General features: G+C 35.5%; 1 protein-coding gene across 21 annotated transcripts in view; it reads right to left on the reverse strand.

Moving 5' to 3' along the window:
• Nucleotides 1-15,028, reverse strand: part of NRXN1 (neurexin 1) — a 1,108,798-nt gene that overhangs the window by 159,362 nt on the left and 934,408 nt on the right. For all 21 annotated transcript variants that reach the window (XM_053587958.1, XM_053587975.1, XM_053587974.1 and 18 more), the window contains one exon: nucleotides 7,231-7,402. In XM_053587958.1, coding sequence (XP_053443933.1) covers nucleotides 7,231-7,402 — 172 coding nt within the window. The remainder of the gene's footprint in view (nucleotides 1-7,230; nucleotides 7,403-15,028) is intronic.

Consider the following 15,028-nt stretch of genomic DNA (forward strand, 5'->3'; position numbering starts at 1 on the left):
AAAATAGGAAGAAAAATTGCTTTGATGTACATGTCTCTTCATCATTTATTACAAACTCTAAATAGACAATATTCAACACATCTGAAGAATCTACTTTTTCAGATTCTTTCAATTTTTTAGCAATAAATATTACTAATATTGCATTTGTTTTTAGGGTAAAAGTGAACATGTTCTGAAACCGGAAACAACCTGCCTACTTGGGTTAAACTGAGTTTTTATTATTCTCTCATAATCAATAATGAGTTTGACCTTGTGAGAATCTGGCCCAAGTTCTATAGGCAGAATACTGATAGGAGGTAAACAGTTCAGCCGTGGCCCAAGAGAAATTTTGAAAGTCACTGGTAGGTATTACTGACAAGTTTCCTAGCATGGAACCTGAAATACATTTACATAAATACACATAACAAGAATAAAACAAAAAATGAAATTTACAACCAAACTACAAGACTTTGAGTTAAGCAATGGACCAGTTGGGCCTAGTTGACAAAATACCCTTTATTTTTGTAGTGCCAGGAATGATCTCACAGAAAATAACTGCATTATCTATGTCTACCTACCTACCTAAATGATATCACACCTTACCAAACCATCAGAGAAACTTCCTCTTCCTTTTATGACAAAATTAAAAAAAAAAAAAAATCCTAATATGGTTGACTTCCAGTACTGTAAAATCTCTGATTTAAAAACCAACCACCACCAACAACAACCCTCCCCCCAAAAAAACAAAGAAACAAAAAACAGGTTATTGACTATGTAAGAAAAAGTGACAAGTCTGAGAAAGTGTCACTTTTTTTTACTTCTTGGACATATTTCTTTGAAGCTTAGAATTTTAGGCTGATATTTTTAATAGACTGCTCAACTACAAAAAGTTCATTAAGCTTCATCATTAAGGATAGCCCCTAAAATCCCAGCAAAATTGAACACTGTGAAAAAAAGATTACTAACATAGGAAAATTTTTCTAATCTAACGCAGCTACTGATTTTTCACAGTAAGATTTGCCATGGAAATTTGCTTTAGTAAACATTACACTATGGTCAAATGGAAGCCAAACATTTAATTGAAGTAAATATTCATCCGTGCACGAAAATATATTTTGGCTAAAAACTACCATTTTAGGTAGTTTTGACAAAGTTTTTACCTAGAGATTTAACCAGGAACTTACATTTATTCAACAATTATTTATTAAGTACCTACTATGTGTCAAACCTTGACTATTATATTTTTTGTTGGACTCTATCCAAAATCAGCAATTTATATGGAGAAGAATTCAAATCTTATGTATGGTTTATTGGCTTACACCGGAGTTGACACTATCTTACTTTAGTGGGATGGAAACCAAATTCTGCCTAACATTTTCTGAATCTGTACATTTAACCAGAACATACAGCAATGTTCCACAAAGGTACACTTTTTATCCCAAACAATCCTTAAAAGATTCTAATTTTTTTTAAGATTCTAATGTCCTAATGGTCCATGATGATTTATTTAATTTGCTAATAAATTTTATGAAGTGAAGTCAAAAAAATAACCAGTGCCTGCCAATGAATATTACAGATTTAAAACGTCAGCAAAAACAAAATAACTATGGCTTTCATAAGGCATTTTCCCCCTCTGTTATTATTTCCAAATACTAATGAGGTAGTTTTGTGTGTCTATGAATTTGTGTGAGTCAGCAGAAATAGCAGACAGAGATGCGGACAAATAGCCAGTTCCCACCAATCACTTAAGTCATGGTACTTAGTTACAAAGAATAGATCATGCCACGTTAAAGGATACATCTAATGCCCTCTCTGTATTTTGGTTTCTGTCTCCCAGACAATATAAAGCAGATAAGAGCGTGGTTTTGATTCTGACACTAACTAGTACAGCGATCTTGAGCAAATCAAGTGGCCTCTCAAAGCCTCCATTTTGTTGTTTGATAGGTAAAGGAGCTGAAACAGAAGTTTGAGGTTCTTTAAATGTAATGAATTATATAAGAGGGTAGATTTTCTTAGTCCCATAAAATTATGTTAAACATAAATCTGAAAGGACTAAAATCATCAAACTAACCAACACTTCACTACCAAAATTCTATTCTCTGAGTGGCTTAAATAGATTATTTATAAATTGGTGATGACTTATATTAAATAATCAATTAATCCAAACTAAATATATTGAATTTGAAGATAAATAATCAATATGGTTTTCCAGAGCCCTGAAGTATTTTACCACCATTCATGCAAAAAATATTTACACTATCTCTTGGGACTCTTCCCCTAGACTATTCATGCTTTCAAATGATCTTTTCCCTAAAGGACATACCTTGGCACACTACTCCAGACCACCATTTTCTCCTTTTTTGAAATTCTAATAGCAATTAAGCTCTGTATGACAAATGTTGACTGACATTTTATTTAACATTTTTACAAATTGCTGGATCCTTTTTCTCTCTCTTTATTTTTTTCCTTTTTATTAAGTCATATACACATAGATCATGAATACATTTATGCTTTTGTGCAATGTGTTGATTTTTTTATACAGTTTGGAATGGTTACATCAAACTAATTAATATAGCTTTCACCTCATTTACTTAATTATTGTGATAAGACATTTATGTTCTAGAGTTGGTAGATTTGACTTGCACCCTTACAATATGCTCCATAGGTGTGGTCCCACCATTTACCCTCCCCCCACCCTGTACTTCTCTCCCCCCACCCTCTACTTCTCTCCTTCATCCTAGGCTATAGTTGTGATCTATCTTTCCTAAGAAAATGTAAGTAATACTAAATTGGCTTCATAAAAGTATTGAGTACATTGGATACTTTTTTTTCCATTCTTGAGATACTTTACTAAATATCCTTTTATCTCTCAATCAGACTAATCTTCTCAGCCAGCTTGAACAGTGTCTTTGATTTCTCTAGTTTTTCTTATGACCACTGAGTACCTAGTGCCATCTTGTGACATACGGAGGCATGAGAACCTTGCGTAATTGATGGTAAAGAGAGAGAGGAAGAGGTACAAAGAAGAGGAAGAAGGTGAGGAAGAGGAGGAGGAACGGGAGAAAGAGAGGAAGAAGGTGAGGGGAGGAGGGGGAAGGGCAAGGGGGGAAGGGGGAGAAATAAGGGGGAGACGGAGTGGGGAGATGGAGAAGGACAGAGAGGAGGAGGGGAGGAGAGGGAGGACAGGGAGGAGGCGAGGAGGAGGGGGAGGAGAGAAAGAACCTTTGAAACATGAGACTGTGTCTCCTAGTATTCAGTTGTTCACCAAGTGAACAACAAATTCTTTATCTTCTTACATCCTACTTTAGTTCTTTATCTTTTCACACCTGGAGGGCTTAATAGCTTCCTAAATATTTTCTGTCGATATCATTTCCTGGTAATTCTACCTAAACAAATCCATGCTTGAAAAGATCTAAATCAAGTTTATAATTTTTTTCCAGTTTTATTATATCTCTCACTCCAAAATAGTCTCTTCCTCTTTGGAACATATTTACTTTTTACATCTTATTAAGAATGACGCAACTATAATACGCTAAATCTTGTACTTTCCCACATATTATTAGTCTTGAACACTTTTTTAAACCTATCTCTATAACCACACCTCAAGCCTAGTGTGTTCTTTTCCTATAGTACATTTCCTTTAAATATTTGTCTATTTGACATGTTAATTGGGAATAAAGTGAATATTTGACCTTGTGTAGAATATACAAGACATCTTTTGATACTCTGTGGTAAGCAAATAAATTCAAAGGTTTATCCACACAGGTAACTAAGATTTATCTGAAGCAATTTTTAGTCTGGGCAAGCAAGATGATGTTAGGCTATGTGAATTCATGCTATGAGCAGAGGAAGTCTATTGTTGAGAGTGAAAATTTTGCTATGTAACTGTAATTAGGGACAAATCAGAGATTGATGATGCATTATATTCTAGAGCTTTAACTGATAAGCACCAAGAAATAGGCTTTTCAACTTTCAATGGTTTGCAAAATATTATTTCTGTACTCTGTTCCATGCACAGAAAATAATGGAGACTAGGACCGCTGCTCAGAATATTCAATATTAAATCTAAAATATGAATTATAGAGTTATAGAAATGTTTCATATACTCCAAAAGAGCATTAAATCTACCTCTACTAATTAGTTTCTCTATGAAAGCCTTCCAGACAATTATAGGGTAATACTACTGGTCAATGCTCTAGGTGCTTTTCATTAAAGGTATAGTGTTGCTACCAGATGAATTGCTTCATATGAAAGCACTTACCACAAGCCCTATAATGGAAGGTTAAGTGCTATACTTAATTACTAATTTCAACTCTTACTACCTATAGTTTTCAGTGTAGGCACTTTAAAAGGAACAAAATATTGTCTTCTAGTTCCTGCTTCTCTGATCATAGGATTTGGTGGTAAAAGCATTTGCTTTTCCAATGAATAATAAACAAAAAAAGGTTTTAATGAAAATAGCCATACCACAAACTGATATACTGGTAGCCTTTGCTATTGAATTTGTATTTAAAGTCACTTTGTTATACAAGCTTTAATCTAGATGACACACATTTTAAAATTTGTATTCCTCTGTTACGACACAGCTGCAGAAGAGGCTTTTCCAAGAGAAAAAGGTACTTGAAATTTTCATGGCTTATTTCCTGCTTAAGCAACAGGTTGAAATGCAGACAGGATAGATGATTAATGAGACACTGGATGACAACAGTGGTGACTCCCCAAGTTCTTTACCTATTGATTATTAACTTTTTATATTTATTATATAGAAAATCCTCATATGAGCTCCAATTTTCTTAAGAATAGATTCTGTTTTTCCTTGCTTATATATTTCAGAATAATTGCAACTTGGCCCTCTCTTGATTTATTAATTAGCACATTCAAATACATCTTGGTAAAGGGCACTTAGAATCTTCCACTAAATATTAAAAGTTGTCTTTAACTATTTCTAAGGACTTGCATCTTAATTATTAACATACTAGTTGCCTCTGATTTTTAAGTATCTTTTATATTGTATTTCTTATTCTGAACATCTATTTGATTAGTAAGATAGATGTGTTAAACTAATATTAATCTAGAAAAATATCTACAAAAATTTCAGCAAATCATTAATTAATACTGCCCCAATCTCAGCTATCAGTATTTAAATTGGACATTAGCCTAGCCTGATAAAGGGAGAGAGGGGCTGAATCTTTGTTGACCTATAACTAGTATACAGTACCTGGTAAGTGCACAGTGAAATAAAATATAGTAAAATTGAGAGATGTAGAAAATTTCAAAAACAAAATATTTACTAAAACAAAATGATACATTAAAAAGCTTTTTTAATAATCTATGCTTGAGTAATGTGTCCTATATTCCTCCTTTAGAGATGCATTATGCATATTAATAAAATTAAGTCCAAATATGGATATTTTTAACATAGTTTACCCCAGAATTTCCCCACCTAGCTTGAGCAGAGGACTTTCCCTCACTCTGTACAGCTATAAATAACCTGAATAACAGAGTTCTTAAGTATACCAATTTGGAAAAAGCAGAAAAGAGTAAAAAGTTACTAAATAAAGATCATTTTAAAGAATTAATTGTTAACACTAATCTTCAAAAGCCAACTGCCACATTTGTAACAGTAATAGGATGACATGTTCAGGTCCCCTATTCACAGATGACAAGTCTTTTGGGCAAAGCCTAGACCTTACCCTTCTGTGTACCTTTTGGCATATTCAGGGCAACAACTTCCTCTCAGCAAACAGGTATTGATCAGTCCATATTTTAGGAAAGTTTTAATTCACTTTTCTATAATTCTACAGAAGTTGTAGTCACTATCGTTAGAAAGTATAGTTATACTGGGATTTCAAAGACTGCAATAAGGGATAAGCAGGGGCTATGTAAGGGCACTGGTATTTAAGTTACTTGGCTTCCACCATTTTTTCACCTTATTCTAGATGGTTCACATAATTGTAGTATAAAATTGTGATAGTTCCTAGGCCACCAATTCAGCAAATATTTGAGTGCCTGCTATTTGCCAGTATTATAATAGACACTGGACATATTATCGATTTGCTTGCTTCTGAATTTTGTCACAGAGGCTTTTTATCACATTTAATTCAGCAAATATTTGTAGAACAGTAGGCTTACAGCATAAGTTTGGACTGAGGCTTGAAGATTTAAAATTTTATAAATCACAAAAGCTCCAGAGGGCATCACAGCCATTCCCCAATTAGGAGTCAGCACTAGTGAAATTTGGCATTTAATTAAAAAATTAGTTATTTCATTAAATTATTTCTTCCCCCAAACCCAAATAATTCTAATATACATATATATTATCATTTTATTGTGCAAAATAAAAATTTATTTTATGCTTTTTCTTTACACTGAGTTATAAATTGTGGATTGTGTCAAAAATAGTTCTATCTGAAAGGGAATAGAGAGAAATGAGACTCATGCTTTTAGTAATCTATTTTGTACTAAAATATAGTAAGGAAGATGATTAATTAATATTTTACTTTAAAAAGCCCATTTTTAATTGAGAATTAAATGTAATCACAACACTGGTTTCAGTATCTTATCTACAAACTTAATTTCAATAATATAATATTGACAAAACTCATTAACAATAAACATAGTTTTTATTTTGTTAATAATGACTTGACCTTCATTTTATACACTTCAGTAGTACTAGTGTCACAGAATCTTTATCAAACTCCATGATTATGAAAGTGAAAACAAACTTCCCGTCCTTATATGTTTATAACTGCTGATTTACAATACTATTTTTTAAAACTATTTCTCTACTTGTCTGTGGTCCTTCTGCTCTTGTCATGAGTTTCAGCTGTTCATCACCATCCATCAAAGGAATGGTCAGGCCTTATTTTTGCTCAGAAAAAAAAAATAAAGTCTCTCCCTTCGTTTTAACTTTTACCTTTGTTACTTTTGACAAAGCCTTTCCTTTATTCAAATGCAAGGATCCAGTAAAAAGAGCGTTGGCATGTTGTGCTTTTTGTGTGTGCATTTTTCTGGTTTCACTGATGTCCTGAATTTTGCAAATGATATCGTGTGCCTTCAAGTTCTCCTACAAAATGCCATTTGTACACTGTGGCAAGAACAGTTTAGGACAATATTACAATCACATGACTTTAAAGTCCAATAAATACTCAATGGTTTCTCAGAAAATCACAATTTGGCGAAACAGACGCAAAATTGTTTTCCAGTTTGTTTTTCATAAAATTTCCCCCCGATACACATTCACTTGCTTACCTGCAGGGTAGCGCTCGATAACTGGCCAGCTGTCCACCTGTAACGTGGCATTGCCACCACTCCTCGTGAAACGAACTACGTGGTATTTTCCATCATTGATGATTGCATTGGATTCTTCAATGGCAATGTCATCTGTCCCAACATTAAACTTAACTCCAATTTTTCCTTGGTGCTGGGAGGGGAAAAAAAGAGATGTGTATTAATTTGCACTCATCAGTCTACATTTAATAAAAATCATACACAAGTCCTCATTTGAGAACACGCTTGGAACAATAGCTGCTTTCCTCCAAATTTACTTCTAAAAAACAGTATGAAATAGAGGCAATACTCTTGACATTTGGGTATATTTGAGACATTTCTCTCATGGATAATTAGTATTCCCAAAGATAGACTTTCAAGGGACTTGAGCTGCCTTCTTCCCAGAGTGGCCAGGGAGAAGGTGCACAGTGGTCTACATGAAAGGACATCCCTTCATGTCCTTTGGCATAGCTCCTTCAATCCACTCTCCCCACATCACAATAAAAATGAGGCTTCAAATTCTTCCTTTTATTAAATGGTGAATTCCGAACAATGAAGTCTCTACAGCCAATTGGCAAATGCTCACAATATAGAAAATCATTCTAAAAGGTATAGGGCACACAGTTATTTAATGGGTGCTTTATCTTAGACTATTCACAAGACTATCAAATACTGAGAGCCTGCAACATTCAATTTATTTATTTACTTAGGCCAGGCTTGCAAAGAAGAGCACTGAGAACTTCTTTTTTGACTCTGAATTAATTATCTACTCCAGTCTGTCAGAAAGGCAGGAAAAGCCCAAGGAAATTGACAATTAGAAGAGAAATTTTGTGAGAGTTGGGATATGATGTGATTTGTGCATACCTCCAAGGTGGAAGGCTAATTTCCCCTTATCTCAAGTGCATTGGAAAGCAACTTTAATGAAGTATCTCGAAAAGTTTGATGTGTGTCTTTTGGAACTTAGTGGCTATGAAGTTAGTCAGTAAACTGGGATTTGACTACACCTGAGAAATCTTCAGGAGGAGCCCATGGTAGGCTGATGCCCAATGGCCAGGCAAAGAGACATTGCTATTCCAGGGACCACTTGTGCAACAGAATTTGTTAGAACAAAGGACACGTGAACATCACTCATGGACATCATTTAGTGAGCCAGCAGAGAATCTGTGGTATCCTACTCAGTATGGCCACTGAAGGGTACAGGCTCAATGGCGAAGAAAACTCAACAGAAAGAACCTGAAGTTACAGTGATAGATGCCTGAGGGCCGAGGTGGGGCTCCTAAATGAGGGAAGTACACTCACTCATCTCAAGGGAATTGCAGGTAAAGAAATCCTAATGATGTGTCTCAAAGAACCCAGCAAAGTATCTCCAAGAAATAGCCCTTTATGCAGAGGTAAGCCCAGCCAGATGACTATAATAGTATTTTCAAATAAGGCCATTTCTTCCCCCTACATCTTTTTCCTGTTTAAATGAATCAAAAAGGAGTAGGAGAGTGAAAATTATGGAAACAAAAGGAAAAAAAAATCATGTTTTCCTTCCTAGTGCAAATGGAGGCTCTAATGTGGCCAAAGCAGGGATAACAGAGGGGCTTTAACTGAAGTTCTGCCATTACAGAGCAGAGAACTGCCATTACTGTCTATGTCTAAAAGTGAACAGAAGATCTTCTCACCAACCAAGAGTGACCAAAGTATTGTTGAGACTTTCCTTGGACTTCCCTGGTGGTCAGGAAGAAATCCTTCTTTTCTATTTTATTTCAGGAAGAAATATTTTCATAGAGCAGGTTTAAATTCCTATTGCATCCTAGGAAGCAGCTCTTTCAAAATAACAAGAATGTGAAAGATTTTTGTTACTCTGACATTGCTCACTGTTTTACCGTCTCTTCCATTATGGATAATTCCTTATCTAGGATGGATGGAAACAATTCTTGAATTTTCCTGTCTCTTCTGTTGGAAGGCTACAAGAGTAGATTTTGAACAGAGTTCTAACTATTAATGAGGTCCAAGTTCTGTAAATAGAAGCATTGCAATGCTAATGGTTAAAATGCACCATATTCTGAAATAAGTCCCTTTACTTTATCCTTAAATCTTGCTATAATATGGAATGTAAAATGTTTATTTTCTAGGTACAAAAATCCCCAGTTTTTATAGGATTTAATTTCTTAAAAAAATAGTAAAGCAGTTAAGAAACAATGAGTCTCACTGATGCTTGGAGAGCATCTGATCTTTAAATTATGGCCATTTCTTTTTTGAATATGATGATTTGTCATCTCAACTTTAAGCATTTTGACATCTCATGGATTCAATCACTAGTTAGCTGGACTAGCACTGAATTCCATAAAATGAGGTTCAAGCAACAGGTCTACCCTATCTCCAATTTGCATCAAGGCCTTGAAAAACAATTTGAGCATAAATGATAGCTAAAGGGTCAATTTTCCCTGAAAATAAATTTAAAATGTTTATAAGGTATACAATATTAACATCAAGCATACTTATAGGACCAATATTTTTAATTCTACTCAGAAACTGTAGGATATTCTAAAAACACAATCCTCCCATGTTGACAGGATAGCGATTCATTTTCATTATATAAACAATGAAACTTGCTAAACCTTTTTGCCAATGGATAATTACAATTTAGAAGAATTCATCTCAAACTCTTTTTCTCTGGGACTAAATGTGATTGTCTCGGCAAATTCTCATGAATATTGCATTAGCAAAACCAGCAGTCATTTTACTGGACATGTACTAATCTCACAGTATTGTATCTTCCTTGAAAGGGATAACTGGCTCAAATCATAATTTCAAAAATCTATTATGAGAATATTAGTAGCAAGGCATTTATAATTTAATGAAGTCTTTCCATGGATTCATTAAATAAATAGTGACAAAGGTAATTATTGATTTTTTTTTCACAAAAGCTCATTTCTGAATAAGGATTATATTGTTAAACCAAATTAAAAAGAAATACCATGAAATACAACACTGGGAAGGTACTCAAAAGTTTTAGCAAGGGGCATCATAGTTTAATGTACCATCTAATTCCATCTGAAATGACATATTCATTTGAAAAATATGTGTTTTAATCAAGATTCAGATTTAAGGTATACTCAATATCTTGGGCAGACTTCAAGAAAGATGTTTGCATGTTACAGAGGCAGATTGTTTAATCTATGCGCACATGAAATGGATAGAACAACACATATTACGTCAAGGTTTAATCTGAATATGGCAGACACTTAAGATTTTAGCTCATTGGTTTTCTTTCCCCTAGTCTGGGTTTGTTAAATAGAAGTGTTTGGCTCAACTACGCTCAGGGGAAAAAAAAAAAAAGTAAAAAAATGAAAACGTCTTCTTTTGTGTGTGTGTGTTTGTTCTGTTTTTGTTTTTTACTATACTCCCAAAGGGTCACACCAAATAGGATGAACAAGTAGGCTCCTCAGGAGAACCTGTGGATGAGAAGGGAGCCCTGTTTATGTTCTCTAAACTGAGATCAGGCAACATGATACAATTGGATACTCCAGGGACCCACTTTGGGTAGAACTAGACAATGTTTCCAAATGTTCTACCAGCTTGTGATATTTCAGAATGCAGACTGGCACTCCCATGGTCGGAATATACACTGTGCATTGAAATCAAGAGTTGGGTTGAATGTCATGATTTTCTCATCTGGAGGCTAATCTAGAGGGAGCCAGGGTTTTAAGACAAGATGGGGGGGGACTTTGAGGCCTGGAGTCACTATTGTTAAAGTAAGCAACACTGCGGGGAGTGACAGACAGCCGCCTGTTCTTCAACTTCAGAACAAACACGCTGATTCAGATAACTGCTGATTTAACCCAAATGTATTTCCCACTGAAGGTGTAGAAGTCCTACTGACCGATGGTCTATATTATCAATAAATGGTTTTAGTCTAGTAGTTTTAGCTTGGAATTGAGCGCCAAATGCCCGTTCACCCCAATAAAGACACTACCACTTCAAAAAGAAGAAGCTCCCACTACCTGTTTCCTATTTATTCCACTGAATAGCATCTTTTTTTATTCATTTGATTAACAATAATTAAATATGTAATATACACCCCCATTGTGCTACTGCAGTGGGGATAATGCCAACACGTGGAGTGTTTTCTACATTTTGGGGAAGCTTTCAGTCGCACTGGAAAGGTAAACCATGTCTACAAACACACCCAGAGGAGAGTTAAGGGCGTGACCAGGAGAATCACAGGTGCTCCCAAAGGGCTCAGAGAACCTTCAACTGACCCCTCAGAAGCCAGCCAACATTTGGACAGTTATAACACAGCCAGCAGGGACCAAAGAAACACTGAGAGAAAGAGGAGATATTTTCCCTTTGTCTTCTCATCCTCTTTTCAGGTCCTCCATACCAGAATGCTCGCCATATGCCAGACACCGAGCTAGACGTAGCGTATCTCACCTAAAGTTCCTAGCAGACTTGAAAGGTAAGTGACATTGCCTCTGTCTCCACAGAGAGTTTAAATAATCTCTCCCAAATCACACAGGTAATACCTATGGGCACAGGTATCTGACTGATTTGTGGGATTTGCTAAAAAAGAATGACCTCAGCTGAGTCAGTGTTTCAAGAAAAGATTATAAAACCAAAATAGAGGACTGAGTCCAGAGGACAGTGGCTGCAGAGGGCATGTTTATTTTTGGCTGGTTATAGTTGGTAGTACGACATGATAAGGAACCCTACGGTGATAATACCTCAGAAATACTTTAGGGATAAGATATTTGCATTATTTTATTTCAAATTAACAATGAGGGTACAAATTTTTGTTCTCAACTCCAGAGTAAAGTTCCAGTTGTAAAAAGCCCCTCACCCAGGGGGCATGTTATACACCCTCAAATATTAGGTGAGATCCCACCATATGTCCTCCCTCCTGCCAATCATCCTCCCCCCTCCTCTCTTCTCCCTCCCACCTCCCTCTGCCCTGTACTGAACTATAGTTGTGTTTTACTGTTCATATGATAACACGTTTTTATAAAGCACATTATTTGCCTTTTCCTGTGAAATCTTCATTTAGGGTAGTGTATCTTTTCTAATATGGCTCCATTCTACAGAATGTTATAGTCCTGTGATTCCATAAAACTATATCTCATCAGTGATATTCAGCTTCCTGGAGGATGAATATCAAAGCCTTGGTCCTAAGAATGTCTAATACAATTTTGCAAGCCAATGACAGTCCTTTTCCACATATGCCATAGGCATTGGTTTTTATGTGCCTGTTTCACCTCCTCAAAGATATTAAAAACAGCCCAAAGGTAGGAAAAAAGACTGACTTATTCCTCACTGTATCCGTCATAGTACTTAACAGACTACCTTTACATTTACAATTTTACAAAACTTTTTCACATCCAATTTTCTTTTTTTTAATTGAGATATAATTCACATGCCATAAAATTGGCCCTTTTAGAGTGTGTGGTTCAGTTATTTTTAGTACATTCCCGAGGTTATGTGACCATCATCGCTATTTAATTACAGAACATTTGCATCATGCTGCAATTTTGTTTTGATGAGATAAGGCATATAAAGTTCTCAGCATACTTAATGGCTGCACAGCACCTGTGAGCTATTAGTATCATTGTTATTTCTACTGCTATTGTTGTTATTCTTACTTTTGAAAAACAGTATTAAGCTCCATAGTAGGTTGACAGAAGTTAATTAAAAATAATGCTTGAATTATATAGCCATTGCAATTTTGCTAGAAGACATAATATCTCATTAATCTCCATAACAACTTGTTAAGAGAGGTATGAATGTTATAAATGAGGAAGCTAAAGCTCAGAAGGGCTGAGACTTGACCAAAATCAGGTCATCTCCCTCTACCATTTGCATCAAGAGAGAACAGTCTAAAATAAATTGTGCTCACCTACAGGATAAACTTTACTGCCATTGGCTGTATTGAAGCAGAACACGTTTGATTAGAAAAACCTCAATGTCCCCTCCCATCTCAATGATATTACAGTTCTACGAAGAGCCTAAATGCAAGGAAAATTAATTAACATAGAAAACAATTAGAAAATGAATTATTAGTTGAGGTATTTGAAATATATCAAAGTCACCTAAATTTGAGTTTGATTCACTAGTAGATTCCCCCCACACACATTTACAAAATAAATAAACTCTAAAAATTTTATTATGCTTTCAACTCAGATATTCTTTAATTTAGGAGTTGAAAGGTGATATCCCATCAGGGTGATGTACAGTAACCTGCAAGGCCTTTAGTAAACCATGTGTTCCTTTATTTAAAAAGTATAGCCCCTTTCCTCCGCGGGATGGAAGGGCTTGTCCTTATTGCTAAGAGCCCCTGCTTTGTGAGGCATACAGGATTTGGTGGTAGTGAGTGAGGAAAAGGATCAATGAATTCTCCTGAACACAGATAGACCCTAACCTCTGATGGTAACATCAAAACTCTCAGTGCTTCCAGTTCTTCACATTGTCTCTCTACGTGTGAAATTAAATCAAGAATTGAAACAATGTGGAGATGAAGCGACACAATGAAGTGAAACAATGTGGACTAAGTGACTAGTTTTCGTATCTCTCAATGGGGCAATAATCCTGACTTGGGTATTTTGAGAGCTCTTCTATTTTGTTTGTTTCACTAAGGAGTCCGTGATGGATTATCCTTTATATATCAGACTTGGGAAGACAATCTTGAACATTAGGATGCTCTCCGGTATGGCCAAGGAGTACCATCAAGCCTGTCTACGGTACTTTCCCATGGTCCAAACAGCACCTCTACATGATACCATGATAGATGAGGAATAAAACAAACTTTTCCTGTTGTAAATCTGAGCCATCTCATGGACATCACTTACTCGTATCATCACCTACTGAAACACCAGCCACCGAGAAGTGGTCAAACATGTCCTTATGTGTAAGAATGTGTTTTATTTAACATGTTCTCACCTGAATAATCAAGGAGCAGAAATAAAAGGGAGCAAGAAATAAACATAGACATGACAGCCGATGGGACATTCTTACTTTTCCACAGGTAGTACTTCTAGTTAGATACTCAGCCTAGTGCTCTGGTACCATAATGGACTTTTGGGGCTGATGCATGGAAATCTCAGATCCACGCTGGCTTAAGGTAAACACAGTGGGCTACTCATCTGCTCATGTAAGGATCAATTTTCTTCTTTTTTGATCACAATTTTGGGATTTTTTAAAATCCTTTGAATGTTAGTTTTGCCTGTCCAGAAACACTATGCACTCATTCTTGAAACTATGTGCAATAAATACCGTGTTTCAGGTGCTGATTAAAAACCATCGCCTTTGTTTTTCTGTTTCTCTCTGACTCCTTGTCTCTGGGCCATTACACTGCTTACTCTTTCTTCCACCAGGATCTGGACAGGGAAGGGACATGCTGTCCATTCCGCTAGTTGTTGGCATTTCCATGTAAAAAGGTTTCCCTATTATAAAAAGTTTTGGATTATTTGTGAATTTCGTTTACTTCTTGTATCCCAGGACCATCATTTTCATGGAGAACTGACTATATAATTACAGTCTAACTCCGATGTTCCAAATTTCCATAGCATAGAGCACATTTTTCCAATAAATAGACAAAACACTCCCTGGATGGTAATTTCAGTTTTCTGCATGGTAAACATTACCTTAGTAACTGGGCCAAAGGTAATACAAAATTAGGCTGTGTATTTTTAAAACCATGTTTAAAAAACATGAACATATATCAAGAGATTACTGTAATTATTTTCAATGCCTTAGTTGATATGTTATATACAGTAAATTGGAATGGAAATATTCGTTTGGA

This window comes from Nycticebus coucang, chromosome 4, assembly GCF_027406575.1.
Source record: "Nycticebus coucang isolate mNycCou1 chromosome 4, mNycCou1.pri, whole genome shotgun sequence".
Lineage (NCBI taxonomy): Eukaryota > Metazoa > Chordata > Mammalia > Primates > Lorisidae > Nycticebus > Nycticebus coucang.